Source organism: Lynx rufus, unplaced genomic scaffold, assembly GCF_022079265.1.
Source record: "Lynx rufus isolate CCGP_SWC_20201006 ecotype Redwood Valley unplaced genomic scaffold, mLynRuf1.p SCAF_2, whole genome shotgun sequence".
NCBI classification, from domain to species: Eukaryota; Metazoa; Chordata; class Mammalia; order Carnivora; family Felidae; genus Lynx; species Lynx rufus.
In genome coordinates, this window is record NW_025814834.1 from 52,371,900 (window position 1) to 52,388,001 (window position 16,102).

A 16,102-nucleotide genomic window follows, 5' to 3' on the forward strand; every position below is an offset into this window, starting at 1 on the left:
GAGATAATAATACATGTAAAGCGTTTAGGGCAATGTCTGGCATACAGCACATGCTCATTAAATATTAGCTACTCTTTTTAGGGAATGGAATTTTAAAAATTAAACAATATCAGGAGCTATTTTAGGGTGAGCAAAGGAAACAATCTTTTTCAATTGATTATAGAATATTCTCACTGTAGAAAAATTAGAAATTCATATATGCAAACAAAATCACAATCTGACTACCCTTCCAAGTTTTCATATGCATTTTCATATAAATGTGCATATGAAAATATATTACACGTACACAATGTATTCAGTAAACATACAAAACAGTAATAGAAATGTGCTACTTTAGACCCTTTTCTCGTCAGATTTCTACATTTCAATGGCTGAATAGCATTTTGTTATATGAAATATACTTTATAGAACCAATACTCTGTTACTCATTTAGATTATTTCTAAGTTTCACTCCAATAATGCTTGGGTAAACATTCTTCTAGTTAAATTGTGCATATTATCTATTCCCTTAGGGTAAATTCCTGGAAGTAAATTGCTGGATCAAACATATGCATACTTTAAAGCATTTTTCCTTTTCTTCATTTTTAAAAATTGTAAATTCAATGCTGATTATAGAAAGGGAAATTATGGAGGTTTATAGGAAACAATTAATCTCCTGTTCCCTCATATTTCTCTTTAATAGGTGACCAGTATTAAATTTGTTGTGTGTTTTCTACTTGAGTTTCTTTTTTCTTTTTAATGAAATTGAGCTTAAATCCCCCAGATTACTTTGTGACTTGCTTTTATTCTACTTATTCATACCTCTTAACATGAATGTCCTAGAGTTCTAACTTGCTCATTTATGGGCTGCAGAAAACTATGGTTGAACCATTCTCCTATTGAAGAACTTGAGCATTGCTTTAAATATTTCTGCTACTCTACATACTGCTGCAATTAACATTTTGAAATCTTTTGATACATATTCCCAACTTGTTCTCCAGCAGCTACCATTTTTGCATTCCCACCAGCACTGGGATTGGTTCCCTTTACGCACACCATCGTTGAGCATTATTTTTGATCTTGTGCCAATCTAAAAGGCAAAAAATGGTATCTTGTTGTTTTAATTTGCATTTCTTTGATTACTAATTAGATTGAACTTTCTCATATGTCTATTGGTCAATTTGCATTTCTTCTTTTGTGAAATGCCTGCTTGGGTCTTTTATGTACTTTGCCACTAAAGTGTTTCGTTCCTTGATTAAATAGATCATTTAATTGTCATGTGTTGCCGATATTTCTGCCTGGTTGGCTTTTGCTTGTGACATCTATTTATGGTTCTTCAGGCCTTTATAAGCAATTGAATAACTTCCTTTCTTTCTTAATTGAAGTATAATTAACATACAGTGTTATATTAGTTTCAGGTGGGCATTGAATAATTTTTATGTTACATATTTCAGTCTCTGTATATCTGCCTTTACTGTCACTCTTAAGGCTTTACTAATTGATGATTATATGAAATTCTTTCTACTCTAGAAATACTGGTATATATTATGAAATAAGGCTCTATTTTTTTCCTTTTTCAAAAGATTAATCTGCTCTAAATCACCTTTTACTGAATATTTCCCACTGAGCTTAGATACCACCATTATCATATTAGTGATTTTTAAGTGTATACAAATCTCTTTGAACCATTCTCTTATCTATTCCTATATTTTAATTATTATAGCTTTACAAAATACTAATATTCAGTCAGGCATATACTCTGCATCCCTTGTTGCTGTACTTCTAAAACATTTTATTCATTAATGTAATACATTTATTTCAAGAAAATTTGCAAATCATTTGATTAAGTTCCTTGCCCCCTTACATCAAAGAAAATACCATTGAGATTTTGATTGGAATAGCATTATCAGTAGTTATTTAATAATGAGGCATGGAAAAAATGTAATCTTGGAGCTTAATATATTTCCACTTATTTAGCATTTTCCCCCCATACAAGTCCAAGATCATTTTGCTAAATTTATTCCTAGGTATAATATGCTAATTGGCATGGGATATCTTTAACCCCATTATGTCTCCTTCCTGGCTATTGGTATATTTGTAACCTGTTTCCTTACTGGGTATTTTTTATTAGTTCTAGTGATTTTAAAGATATTCTTTTGGATTTTACAAACATACTGTGATATCATCTATCAATAGTTATGGTTTTAGCCCTCCTCCTGCCCCTTCTGCCACTTAATTGCCTTTTATTTCATTTTTCTTTCATATACTATCAGCCAGAATGTCCAGAATAATTTGAAATAGTAAAAGTGGCAATAGGTATTCTTGTACTGTTTCCAGAAATTCTTCTGGCTTTTCCTACTAAGTTTGATCTTGGATGTTGCTATAGGATCTTTAAATTTTCAATTTATAAGAGGTTTTAAATTAGAATAGCCATTGAATTGTTCACTGCCAAAGTAAAGCACACACATGATAAAGAATTCAGATTATAATACAGGTCTTCTAGTGAAAAGGGGAGTTGATTTCATCCTTTGCATTTTTTTTTCTTTCCCTCAGTGGTTCTTTGTTTCCTTTCATCCTTCTTCAGAGCTCTTGTGTGCTATACGACATAAAAAAATTAAATTTGTATGAGAGAGGAGGGCATAATCAATATCTTAAGATTAGTCTGGAAGAAGCACCTTTAACAAGCCTGCTATCTCTCATCCTTGAAGGTATGAAGTGTTCTTGAAGTGCTCTAGAGACCTTGGCCATGTGCCTCTGGGTAACAATAATAGAAGTGTGCTGTACTTGAAGCCTGAGCTTTCCAAGGAGATGACAGGCCCCTAAAACTGACTTTGGGTTCACCTTATCCCCCCACCTTAAACACTGAGAAAAGGGCTTATTATTTTTTTTTTTTTCCCGTGGTATGTGTGCTTTGTGAACAACTGGACATAGTTTGCAGAATGGTTGGGAGAGGCCCAGTCACTGAGAAAGCTGGGAAGCAACTTCTTAATGTACTTGGAAGTCCTTGCTCCAATCTGAGTGTATTGTGCCTGCTCAAGGGCCAAGGAAGCCGAGAGAGGGGACCTCTGATTTGTGGGGCTGGTTACACTGGTATTAGTTCTGCATCTGTTTCTATTGGCTTTTTTTCCTCTTATTATGGGTCATGTTTTGTTGCTGTTTTACATGCATTGTGATTTTTGGTTGAATGAGAGGTACTGTGAATTTTGCCATGTAAAGTTGGTAAACATTTTTGTGTCCCTGTATTCTTGAACTTTATTATAGGATGTAATTGAATTACTAGGAGACAGTTTAATCCTTTTGAGGCTTGCTTTTAAGCTCATGGTGGGCATGTCTGTGCGATCTCTGAGCATTGTTCTGTCTCATCCTTTGGGTCTCTCTCTCCCTGGCCTTGCATGTATGTCTTTCATACTCAGCTGAAGATTCAAGGGGGCCCTCTGCAAATCTGCAGAATTCCCACTTCTCTGCAGCTCCTTCTCTACAGTAATTTGCCTAGTGAACTTAGTCCTTGTGGCTTTTCTGGACTCTTACTTCCTGCTTCACCCAGTAAGACAACCAGGTTCCACCAGGGTTCCCGACTTGCACTGTGGCCTGGAAACCCTCCCCAGACGGTAGCCTGGAACACACCCATGGTTCCTTTGTTTCCCCTCTCTCAGGGAATACTGTTTTGGGCTACCTGATGGCAGATGTCTGAAAACTGAGGTTTCATGTATCTTGCCCACCCTTTTAGTTATTTCAGGCAGAAGGTAAACCAGTCCCTGTGATTCCATTTTGGCCAGAGTAGAAATTTTAGAAGTATTTTTTAAAAGTATAAAGCATTCCTACTTTGAGAGTCCACTGAAATGGTCTTTTACCACAACACACGTTTTCTGACTGGAGGTTAAACATAACCAGTAAAATTTGATGCCACTATAAAATAAAGTCTGACTGACTGTGCTAAAATTCAATTCAGGTGGATGTTTCGTTCTACGCTGGCAGAGATTTACGTTTCAACAGTAATCTTCCTCTGTTTCCTTTTTGTACATGTTTTACTTTACCTGGAATGTACGTATCTTTTTCCTTACACTTTGCCTCTAATACTTGTTATAAACTCACTTCTGTGAGTCATTCATACATATAAAATGACACTGGTTTTAATTGGAAAATTTAATTTTTTTCAGGTGACTCCAAGTATGATGTTCTATGTAAAGAAGAATTTATTGAACTCAAGGACATATTCTCTGTCAAACTGAAACGGCGTTATTCTGTTAAACAGCAGGGAAGTGGTACCTTATTAGGTATCACACTCTTCATATGTTTGAAAAAGGAACAAAATAAATTAAAAGATTCTACACTTGATCTTATTAATTTAAGTGAAGACCACTGTGATGTGTGGTTTAAACAATTCAAGAAAATTTTGGCTGGTAAGTACTCCTGGTGGGAAATTTTAATGAGTTTCTTTGCTGTAGGTTATTAATCTCAACATGATGTATTTATGAGTACAGCCATCCTTAATTATGTTAAGATAGTTTGTTTTATTCCTAGTTTTCTGAGTGTGTTTTTCATGAAAGGTGTTGAATTTTCTTACAGGCTTTCTCAGCATCAATTGAGATAATCATATTTCTTTCCTTTATTCTGTTGACAATGGTATACTGATTTTTTTATGTTGAACCATCCTTGCATTCCAGAAATCCCACTTGATCATGGTATATAATCCTTTTAATATGTGACTGAATTTGGTTAGGTGGTATTTTTTTAAGTTTATTTATTTATTTTGAGAGAGAGAGCACAAGTGGGAGAGGGCAGAGACAATCTAAAGCAGGCTCCATGCTGTCAGCATGGAGCCCATTGTGGGGCTTGATCTCACAAACCATGAGATCATGACCTAAGCTGAAATCCAGAGTCAGATGTTTGACTGAATGGGCACCCCAGATTTGCTGGTATTTTTTTGAGAGTTTTTATATCAATATTTGTAAGAGACGTTGGTGTGTAGTTTTGTTTTGTTTTTCCTTATATATTTTATCTGGCTTTTGGTATCAGGGTAATGCCAGCATCATAGAATGAGTTGGACAGTGACTCTTTTGAATGATCACTTCCATGAAGAAGCTCCGATAATCTGAAATAGCACAGTTCTTAAGTAATTTAGTCCACTTAAATTGTTTTTGAAAGCATATTTATTTATCTATTCATGTCATTTGAGCTTATATTCGAATTTATTTTCCTTCCACATATGTTCTGATGACAAGTGCATATATATCCTGAGTTGCTTGAGTTTGTCTGTTCAAGGGTAGACAAGGTTTTTCTAAAAGTTAATATCCAGAGGACAGAGCATATATGTATTAAAATATTATCTCATAATGAATTAAGTATATCTGGAATTTCTAAATGGCATTTATATTTTACATAAATACATGAATACAAATATGCAATTTGGATTTCTAGAATGTATCTAGTTGAAACATAATCAAACTGAGTTTCAGGATTGATTTTTTTTTTCCTCGGAGATTTGTAAATCTTGTTTCCTTTTGTGCCCATTTCATTCTGTTTGCCAGATGGATCAGGGTAGAGGCAGCTGGTGTAGTTGATGGTGCAATTTGGTGTAAGATGACACAAGGCAGAGAGGGGTGCCAGACAAAGAGCAGGCACATGGTGATGTTAGAGAGTTGGAGGCCAGGCATTATTGATCAAGAAGTCCAAGGACCCAAGTTGGCCAAGGGCAGCCAACTGAGAAGGTCATGCCCATAGACAATGAGCTGAAGTGACATATTAAAACTAGGATACCCTGTTACTAAGTGGACCCATGCTTCCTTGTTGGCTCTTTGGGACCTTCAAGGAGAGCTGTTACTTTCAAGAAGCAAAGAAACTATAGAGACTATAGTATAGTTCAAGTCTCTGGAAATATAGTGAATATATATGTTTAACTAAAAGCAGTCCACTTTAACAGTAGGTCTTTTATAGTGTTCTTATTTTAAATACATGTGAGAAGAGATTTTAGAAAATTTAAATAAAAATGAAAAACTTAAGTTCCACTGAATTAAATTTCTTTGCATGGGCAGGTACTCAGGAGACTTTCATGTTCTATAAGATACGAATGTGCCATTTGATTAGGGGAGGCAAAGCTCTTCCTTTCACTGAAGGTCTGAGAAAATTTTCTCCCATGGGGCTTATGAAAGCCTGGCTAAGTGACCTAAGAGGCAACTTGCTCAATGTATCTCACCCATAAAACCAATAATAAGTAAGCAGAGAATATACAACAAAGCTCAATTTAGTAAAAGCAATTTTATAGGAGTAGAGAGACTTGTCTAAACACAACAAAAACCACACATACACAAGGAGCAAACACACCCAAAACGCTGTCCAAATATGTTTTCAGCTTAATGAATGATATTTTAGTTTGGTCTAGGATTAAAATATAGGAAAATTACAGAAATGAATAAATTTACATATCTTTTAGAATATAATCCTCAGGGAATGTTGCTTTTTGTAATTTTGATTTTGACAAGAGTTGGAGATAATAAAATATATGAGGTCATGTCCCCTGGGAAGTTTCCTGCAGGACAGTGATTTTGCTGATTAAAGCAAATAGATTGACATTTGAAATCAACCAATGCAAACAAACAAAGGAGGGTCGAAATCCTCTAATAAAATGAAGGAACCTAAACAAGATGTTCTGAATGAATGACTGTTGGATCTTCGCCCCCAAGTGGACTTAGCAGGTCTTGTCGGAGAAGCCAATCCCCCCTCATCCCCATGCCTCACAAAGACAATCCCGGGTCTGTTTCCTCATACACAAATGCATGGTTACAGCTCCAAATCTCTCCACCAAACTTTACATTATACTGACATTTCTTTTTTAAGTTTACAATTTTAGAATATTTCTCTTGGCTTTTTAAAGTTTTTACTTACAAATCCACGTGTTCATTAAAGTGCCTATCATCTGAGAGACAAACACAATTGGCTCAAGTCTCATTCCATAAATGGAGGGGGACTTCAGTATTTCCTCTGGAGGGGATGAGGGCGATAGCTTTTCCTGGCCCTCTCTGGCTCTGATTTGCACAGAGTTGGGTCTATTTGTGGATTATCTTCCTATCTCACATTCACTGTCTCTATTCCATGCTACATTGCATCAGGCTTGGCAGATGGTAGTTGCCGATTTCCAATTTTTTTTTTAAGTCCCTACCCAAGGAATTTGTGTTTGTACCAGACTTGACTTAAGTTCAGGAAGGGGGGGCAGAGAGAGGGCAATACATAGAAATTTACAAATTATAAGTTACAAAATTTACATCACAAAAATATGAATATAAATATATTTGAATATTAGACATCACTATTTTAAGTCCCCAAATCCTGCTTTTAACTGGTTCTGTGGCAAAACCAGATTTAAAAAATAGATTTTTGTATGGATTTATTTTGAATGATGTCTTTAATCAGCAAGTGGATTTTTTTCCTGCCAGTCTTTTACATCTTCCCCCACTCCTTTTTTTTCTCTTAAGATAAATATGCAGAAGACACTAAAATCTTCAATTAGTTTGTCCTTTAGTCTAATTAGTTTAACAATTATAGTATATTTAGATATGAAGAATTATTTTCAATTAGGCATATTTGTATTTTGAACTAAGATGTGATGAGTTTTTGAGGAAAGAACAAATTGGCAGTCCTAGAAGGAGGAAGAAGGCAACTCTCATACTTGACGTTTTAAGACATAGACACTAAATGACCAGAATGAAGGTTATATTTATATTTACATTTATACTTCTTTTTATAAAAAGGGAGTCTTAGAACTACTTCAATTTTTGTTTGAAAATAAGTCCTTTTACATTTTGTTTTTTAAACATAGTTGTGCATGGTATCTTTTATTCTTAGTAATAGAAAAGTCACCTTAATTTTATTGACTAATAAGCAATAGTAGGTTAACTTATCCAACACACATTTTGTGTCAGGCACTGTGTTCATTGCTGGGAATATAAAAATGAATGAGATGTAAGCCTGTATAGAACCCTCTTGCTCTGGGAGACAGACAAGAAAATATGTATTATAAATGTGTTAAAGGCCCCATTGAAGATATGAACAGACCAAAAAGGGAGCAAAACCATTGATCGTTGATTCAGAAATTAAAACCTCCAAAAAATGCAATTGATTAAGGCTGGTATATAGTCACTGATAAACCTAATATATAGTTACTATGGTGAAAGTAATGGTCTTTTCTGCTTTTTTTTTTTTTATAACTGTGATGCAAAGACAAACACACAACCTTTAAATACAGTCTGTGTGTACACTAGATATATTAATTTTTATTCAGTTAGGGTGTGACCTAATCTCTACATATCTGGTTTCCCGGAAATGGTGAATTGCAAGCTTCTCTGGATCCTGAGCCAACCTTTTCTTTAGAAACCATAACCAAACCAACCAAAAAATTCTAAAGCCTCATGCTCAAGTAACTTGGAGAATGGTAATGTCATAAACAGACACGGCAGAATCAGAACAGTAGTTGATTTGAAGGAAAGGCGTTCTATTCTAGACACATTTCATTTGGCATTTATTATAATATCCTGTTGGAGATGTTGAGCAGGCTGGCCTTTTGAGAGGAATACATAAGGACATGAATAAGAGTTGATGTAATGGGCAAGACGAAAGCTTGTAAGGAAGTAGTATGGAGTTATTAAAAAAAAGAAAGAAAGGCAGAGAGCTACAGACAGAATCTTGGGGGACATTCCTACATTAAAACAGGTACAGAAGACAAAAGCCAAAACAATAACAATAAAAAAATGGAAGGCGTGGTCTAAAAAAACCAAAAATAAAAACAAAACTGTTCTAAAATAGAACCATTGAATTTTGTTATTATATTTAGGTTTTGCTAACTTATTTGTAATGTTTAATAGTTATCCAGAGGCAGTTAATGGAGGCATTTTTAGCATGTATTTGGTTGAGTGACTTCTGATATTTTTCTGTTTCATTTCTAAGTGCTAATTTCATGAAGTAGGCAAATATAAATGATCCATATTTATTGAATACATTTTGGCCTTGTAATGTAAACTCTCTGTTTTAACAGCCTTGCTCAGTTTTCAGCTATGAAAAATAGAGAAAGTAGAAAAATTACTTAGATACTTATTTTTTTATTCCTAAGGAGAGTAATTTTTTTTTCTGGTTTCTCCTGAATGTCAAATCTGTTTCCCATCAGATGATAATATTGGTCTTCACAGGGTGCTTTTTTTTTTTTTTTCGAGCTTATGTATTTATTTGAGAGAGAGAGAGAGGCAGAGGCAGAGAGAAGGAGAGAAAGAGAAATCCCAAGCAGGGTCTGAGCTGTCAGGGGCTTGAACCCATGAAAATGCAAGATCATGACCTGAGCTTGAAACCAAGAGCTGGATGCTTAACCAACTGAGCCACCCAGGTGCCCCCAAGGATGCTTTCTTTGATAGCAAAAGCCAGGGCTTCTTAAAACATTGATTTTGTTTAATATTTATATTGTCTTGTGTAAGAAAATCATGGTGAAATATGTTTTGGTTTTTAATCCAAGCTGTATCATTTATATTATGATGAATCACGCAGAATTTCTCTTAATGAGAGAACAGAATGATAGGAAGTTTTACTTGGATATGCTGTCAAATGATGTACTTATTAGGAAAAATAAAATGAAAATCAACATTATAATGATTATTTAAAAATAAGCAGTCAGATGTGTGATAGTTTCAGACATTTCATTGTGTACCTTTTGAATTGGCAATACTTGTCTCCTTAGGGACAAGTTATTTTCTGCAAAGACGTTGTGTCTGAAATATGGGTGGCTTCTCTTTTCAGTTACTTTTCAAAGTAATTTAAGACTGTTTTATGGCCAGTTGAGATGGACATCAAAATTATGCATGTCACTTTTGAATATGTTTTTACTATTAATATATGTTAAAATGATGTAGACACTGATTGAATATGTATCAGCTTATTTACATGTAAATATCAAAGTCCAATCCCACTGGAAGTACTCTGTCCAACAAAGGTCATGTGATATCTGTTTCCTGTAGTGGTTTCAGACTGAGCTCTGGAGTGTCACCATCCCATTTCCCAGGACCTGCCTCCTGGATGGGAACCTGTCTGCACCTGTCACTCACCCTTGAGCAAGTGTAGCTCCTAATTTATATGTTTTATATTTAATAGGATTGTGTAGGGCTTTGTTTTGAAGACAGCTTCCAAAATGAAGGCATTTAAAAATCTCTGATTCAAGTATCCCTAAGAATGGTAACCCTGCAGCATTTTTTAACCTGTCATGCATGTCTTTTTTGCTGACTGCTGGACACACAAAGACCTCAGGATGTCTTTTAGCTACCCATACACTCTAGATTTTTAACTATCAGAGACTGTCCACATAATTCTATAAATTTTGATAAAAGTTGCTTTTTAAGTATATACTTAAATGTGTGTTTCTTTTCTATAATTTTATACAGTATTTCTTACAAATCAACTTGCAGATAAGGAGAACATTTGATCAAATCGGAGATTGAAATTCAGTTTAAAAAGTTTACTTCAAAGTTTTTGGATTTTTGTTTTCTCTTTCTTGAACTTTTTATTGCTTTCTAGCTGGATTTTCAGACAAAAACGGTGAAATTAACGTAGCTTCTATTAAATTCTTACTGATTAGTAGTGCTGCTTAGCTCTTCAAAGGATGTTAACGTATTAAAAAGAAAAACTTTTTCAACCAAACCTTCAATTTCATCCAATGTGTAACTGAAAATATAATTGTACGGAAACATTGTGCTCATGCAAAATTTGCTTAATAATGCGTAGGAACAAATACTATTTATCTCGAACCAGTTTGACATTTTGTACCATTGTTTCCATTCTAGCCATTAGCAGTGTGAAAAATCACTTTGAATAAGAGTCCCCAGACATAACAAAAACTTGAGCAGTAGACGCATCCCCAAGAACTTCACATGTTAGAGCAAGCAGAGAATATGAAAATAGTACATTAGAAATGATTTAAAAATTGAAAATATAAAAAAAATGGGGTATAACTGAAAAGGATATAATTTCTGGTAGGGCATGTATGCGTGAATGTCATTTTTAAAAAATTTATTCTTCTTAGGACTTAGCTATTCCTGATTCTGAGAATTCAGAGGTTCTGATTAAACGAGTCTCAAGGAATCAGGCATCATTTTCCTTGAAGTAAGGTTCTAATATGTTGTCAGGGCCCAAAACCACAGATGTCAGAGATTTGACCAATACAAGTTTGATTTAATGAATATATGTAAAACTCTGTACCCCACACTTACTAAAGGTGTCTTTGCAGGGCTTAATTATAGACATATTCTTATTCCTGCTGTGTGAACATGTTCTTAAAGGTTAGCTGTTTCCTGACTCACATAAGGTTATCACTTATTTTCCAGAAGTATTACCTTGGGACTGGTTCAGGAGAGCCTGGTAAAGGCTGACAGGAATGCCAAGAGTTTCTCTTGCCCCTTGAAGTTTCTTTCTTACTAGCATGAGCTCTAATTCATAGCCATTGCTCCTTCAGCTGAAGGCAAGTTAGAATTAGTTTTAGAGAAGCTGTTAATGTTGTTTGTACTTGGGATAAGTGACACGAGACCATCTTCCCAAGAGCTTCTTTTTGGCCTCTGCAACATTTTCATCCTAAGGGAGGGATATGTTTTTGAATGTAATGGACTATAATTATATTTAAAAACAGTTAATTGGTATCTCATAGAAGAAAATTATCTTCCTGCTGCAGTCATTGACAGTATCTTGAGAATAGGAGTTAAGAGGTATATATTCTGAAGCTATTTCTGATATATTTCAAATTCTTGTGCTAGATAAAAGTCCTCTTGACTAAGCCTCTTGTGTAACTAAATTTCTTCTCTGGAGAAAACATTTAGGGATGTGTTGTCACATCTTACCATGTGATTATATTCAAAAGGCTAAATAAGGATTTCTTTAAATATTTCCAGTAATATGTTGCATTAAGTTGTCATGCTATTAAATAAATTAGTTAATATTTCTTCCTTTACTAGATTATAGATAAGTCATTATTTAAAAATTTTTAAATCTTAATGATAATAGCTGACATTTATTAAGCATTTATGTGCCACTTTTGTGAGTAATTTTTATTGATTATCTCATTAAACCCTCATAGTATCAAGAACTATAAATGTGTTCTCATGTAAAAAGGGGACTATTACTTAGGAGTTTTGTTTTGAGGTTTGAGGAATTAAAATAATGCATGACAGCAAATAGCATAATTAACTAAATTATTTTTATTACTATACTCATTATCTCTTAGTTTATATATGAGAAAACTAAGGCTTAAAAATAGATTCAAATTTTACGGATCTGGGGTTAAGTAGCTAATATGTGGTAGAGAAGCTGGGAGCAAAGCCAGACCTGTCTGCATCTGTAGCATGAACCCTTAACTGATGTGCCATTACCTACTGGGTCAGTGGTATACTGTAAAGTTCAAAAGTATATTGTATTACTGTACAATTTGGACTCTGAAAAAAAAAAGAAAGGCTTTAAACCGTTTTGTTATAAGGGGAGAACTATGTCATCTTGTTTGAAGATTATCACTTTCTAGTATTTTTTTCTTTTTTCACCAGCATTATGATTCAGAACTCTAGATTCTTGGAGTTCTAAAATGTCTTCCCAACAGTTAGCGTGAGCAGTTGACATTATAACACATTTCTTAATCTTTAAAAAAAAAATTCCTCATCATGACTATCACAATTATTGAGATTTCTCAAATTCCTTGAAGTGAATTTGGCAAGCACTTATGAAAAAGATAGCCGTTTATTTTTTTAGCCTAAAGGAATTTAAAAACACATATAAACATAATGGTTTGTGACTGATTTCCAGACTTTGTGTTGAGCAGTTTCCTAAGCAAATCACAAATTCTGTAAGCCTACAGGAGAGATTGAAAGTTGGATCAATCCTAAAATGAGAGTATAATGGATTGTCATTTAACAACTTTTTCACTGGAAAGAAATGAAGTAAAGTAATAAAGCAGCATCCTCACAGTATGTGTAAGTAGGAAACACATAATATTTCATATTAAAGTGACAAATTATTATTAAGCCCCCTGGCATTCATTAGACTACCATTAATGCTAATGGAATTGTGTGTTATTTATATAGATATTAAGTGTAACTCCAGACATTATAATCTTGTATGAATATACTTGTTGCTCTTTGAGGCAGGTAGGTGGATTTTTGCGATGGCTAGATACTAACACATGGTGATAGGATTTTCAAATCAATCATTTTTTTTGTCCTTATCGTTAAACAGAAAACACCTATTATTTCATTCTTTGAAAAATTACCTTAAATGGAAACTTGGGTAATTTGAAAAAAGTTCACCTTCTGTTTCTGTCACACGTTTGAGTTGTTTTTCCAATGAGAAGAGAACAGGGCACAAGTGAAGCCACTTGTATTGTTGGGTTCCTGGGCTCTCTGCAGCATCTAATGCCAGACTGTGTTCTCTTGTACCTCCCTGCCTTCCCACGTCCTAAGTGGCAAAGGTAGAAACTTCCCTCTGTTTCTATCATCTCCTGTTTGCCCAGTGAAATCCAGTTTGCAGTTCAAGTGGTGTAACCAGCAAATCCTCTGCAAAGCTAACCCACACAGCAAAATCAGGCACTTCTCATAGCTCTGCTAGAACCAGCGGTCGCTTACATTCTAATTGTTGGTTTATGTAGGTGATACCTTATTAGACTGTAGGCTCGTTTGAGAGCAGCTTTTTCTAAGCATGTGGAAGTGGGTTTCACATATTGGAAGTACTCAATAAGTGTTTGTTATGTTATGTTACGAATGTTTACCTAACTCAGTAAATGTTGGGGAAGTGAACTGAATATTTCGTCTTTTTTAAAAAAAATTTTTTTAATGTTTATTTTTGAGAGAGAGCATGAAAGCATGAGCATGAGTGGGGAAAGGCAGAGAGAGAGGGAGACAGAATCCGAAGCAGGCTCCAGGCGCTGAGCTGTCTGCTCAGAGCCCAATGGAAGGCTCAAACTCATGAACCATGAGATCATGACCTGAGCCAACATCAGACTCCGGCTAAGCCACCCACGCATCCCAATATATTACTTGTCTAATGTGTGTTAGGCATAGTCCTGGCTGCTTTTAACATAAGCCGACTCGTTGAGTCTTTATTACAACACTTAATCGTGGTCAAAACTTTTTTTAAATCCCCACAGATAGCTAAGGAAACAGCTCAGAGAGATTAACTGACTTGTCCTGGGTCACACAGTTACAAAGTGGTAGAATAAGATTCAAACCCAGCCTTTTCTAACTCAAAAATCCATCCAGTTTTCACTATACTATACTGCCTCCCAACAGAAAGATTTAAAACCTTAATATATATATATTTTAAGAGAGTTGTATCGGTTTATTAAAAGGCAAAGTATAACAGACCATGCCATGTATCTGGAACTAGATGTATTATTATCAAATATATATGTTTTAAGAGTCTGTGACAGTACTGGAAGGGGATGACATCATTGGGCCACGTAGGCTGAAGAATTTCTGGAAGATGAGAATCTGATGAAATTGGTCAGCCGGGAAAGACCGATAATGCCAAAACTTTGATATTAGCAAAGGAGGGGCCCCTGTGAAATCTAAGGAAGTAGAGTTTCCTATTCCCCAAGTTTGAAGCAGCAAGACTGGAAGGTTGAAAACAGTCTGACAGGATATGTGCCCGACTTTGATTAGTGATTTTCTCCCTGAAAGTGTTACTCTTCATTCAGAAGTATCTATCCTATCAAAAATACCTCCATTTTGCAGTGAGTAAAGACTTTCAAGTTCACACTCCACAAGTTGTTTTGAAACTTAAACTGCTTACCATGGACACTAATAAATCTGTCAGAAATAGGATGACTTAGTTCTGACAGAACAGATAGATGGAAAGGATGATCACTCCAAGATGGCAGCATGGCTGACTCTTCTTTTTGTCCTCATTTTACTTCAAATTTTTTTAATGTTTAGTATTTTTGAGAGAGAGACACACACCAGGGTGTGAGTGGAGAGGGGTGGAGAGAGAGGGAGACACAGAATCTGAAGCAGGCTCCAGGCCCTGGGCTATCTGCACAGACCCCAATGTGGGGTTTGAACCCACGATTGGTGAGATCATGGCCTGACTCTGGCACTTAACCTACTGAGCCACCCAGGGGTCCCTGTCCTCCTTTTACTTAAATGAATGAAAAGTCTATCACTGCTGAGTTTATGAGGGGGTCATTGTGATGAAGAGATTTTTATTCGGATAGTTGAGGTTTGGTTCTCAGCTTTGCCACTTAATTTAGCTGGTATCTTACCTCCCTAACTTCTCTGAGCCTTGGCTTCCTATCTGTAAACATAAAGTTGCTAATGCCAACCTAGCTAGGTTATTGTGATACTTAAATGTATAATGTGTGTCAAACAGTGGACACTCAATAAACGATAACTGTTCTTACACAAAGCTCTCCAAATTTTTGTTAAGCTTCTTTAGAATTTCTATTCCAGAACCCTTTAGCTCTTCAAAACTAAGTTTAAGCATCATCTTTTCAGAGGGAAGGATGAGAGGGACTATCAGTTCCCTATAGAATATATACTAATAGAATTCATCATTATTACTATCATCATGATTTTTTGGTGCACCAGGGAGTGTACTGTGTCCCTTATACCAATTCATATTAATTTCTACAATATCCTTCGGACGGATACTATTATCATTGCTAGCTCAGGTCATGATCTTGAGGTCCGTAGGTTTGCGCCCCGTGTCAGGCTCTATGCTGACTGTTCAGAGCCTGGATCCTGCTTCGGATTCTGTGTCTCCGTCTCTCTCTGTCCCTTTCCTGCTTGTGCTCTGTCTCTGTCCGTCTCAAAAATAAATGCTAAAATTTTTATTTAAATGAGTTCAAGATTTGTTGGCATTTTTTTGTGTTTTTTTGGGGGGGTTATTTTGTTTTTGGTTTTTTTTTGGCACCTTAAAAACATGTGACCTCTCCATGAAGTGATATGGAGTGATTTTCAGTATATGTAGTTAGGTGAAAAAAAGCAATGTGCAGAAGACTTTATATTGTATGTTACTTTTTGTAGGCAAGAAAATTTCAAATTTCAATAGATTTTCAATTTCAACTTAAAATACAATGCAGATACTGTGCTCAAAAGTTATGTGGATTAGCTTTTTTCCTTTCCTG

The 16,102-nt window shown here is 35.2% G+C and overlaps 1 protein-coding gene across 3 annotated transcripts in view; it reads left to right on the top strand.

Annotated features, from left to right (window-relative positions):
* CERKL (ceramide kinase like) overlaps window positions 1-16,102 on the top strand; it is a 104,842-nt gene that overhangs the window by 34,618 nt on the left and 54,122 nt on the right. For all 3 annotated transcript variants that reach the window (XM_047084268.1, XM_047084269.1, XM_047084270.1), the window contains exon 2: window positions 4,137-4,379. In XM_047084268.1, coding sequence (XP_046940224.1) covers window positions 4,137-4,379 — 243 coding nt within the window. The remainder of the gene's footprint in view (window positions 1-4,136; window positions 4,380-16,102) is intronic.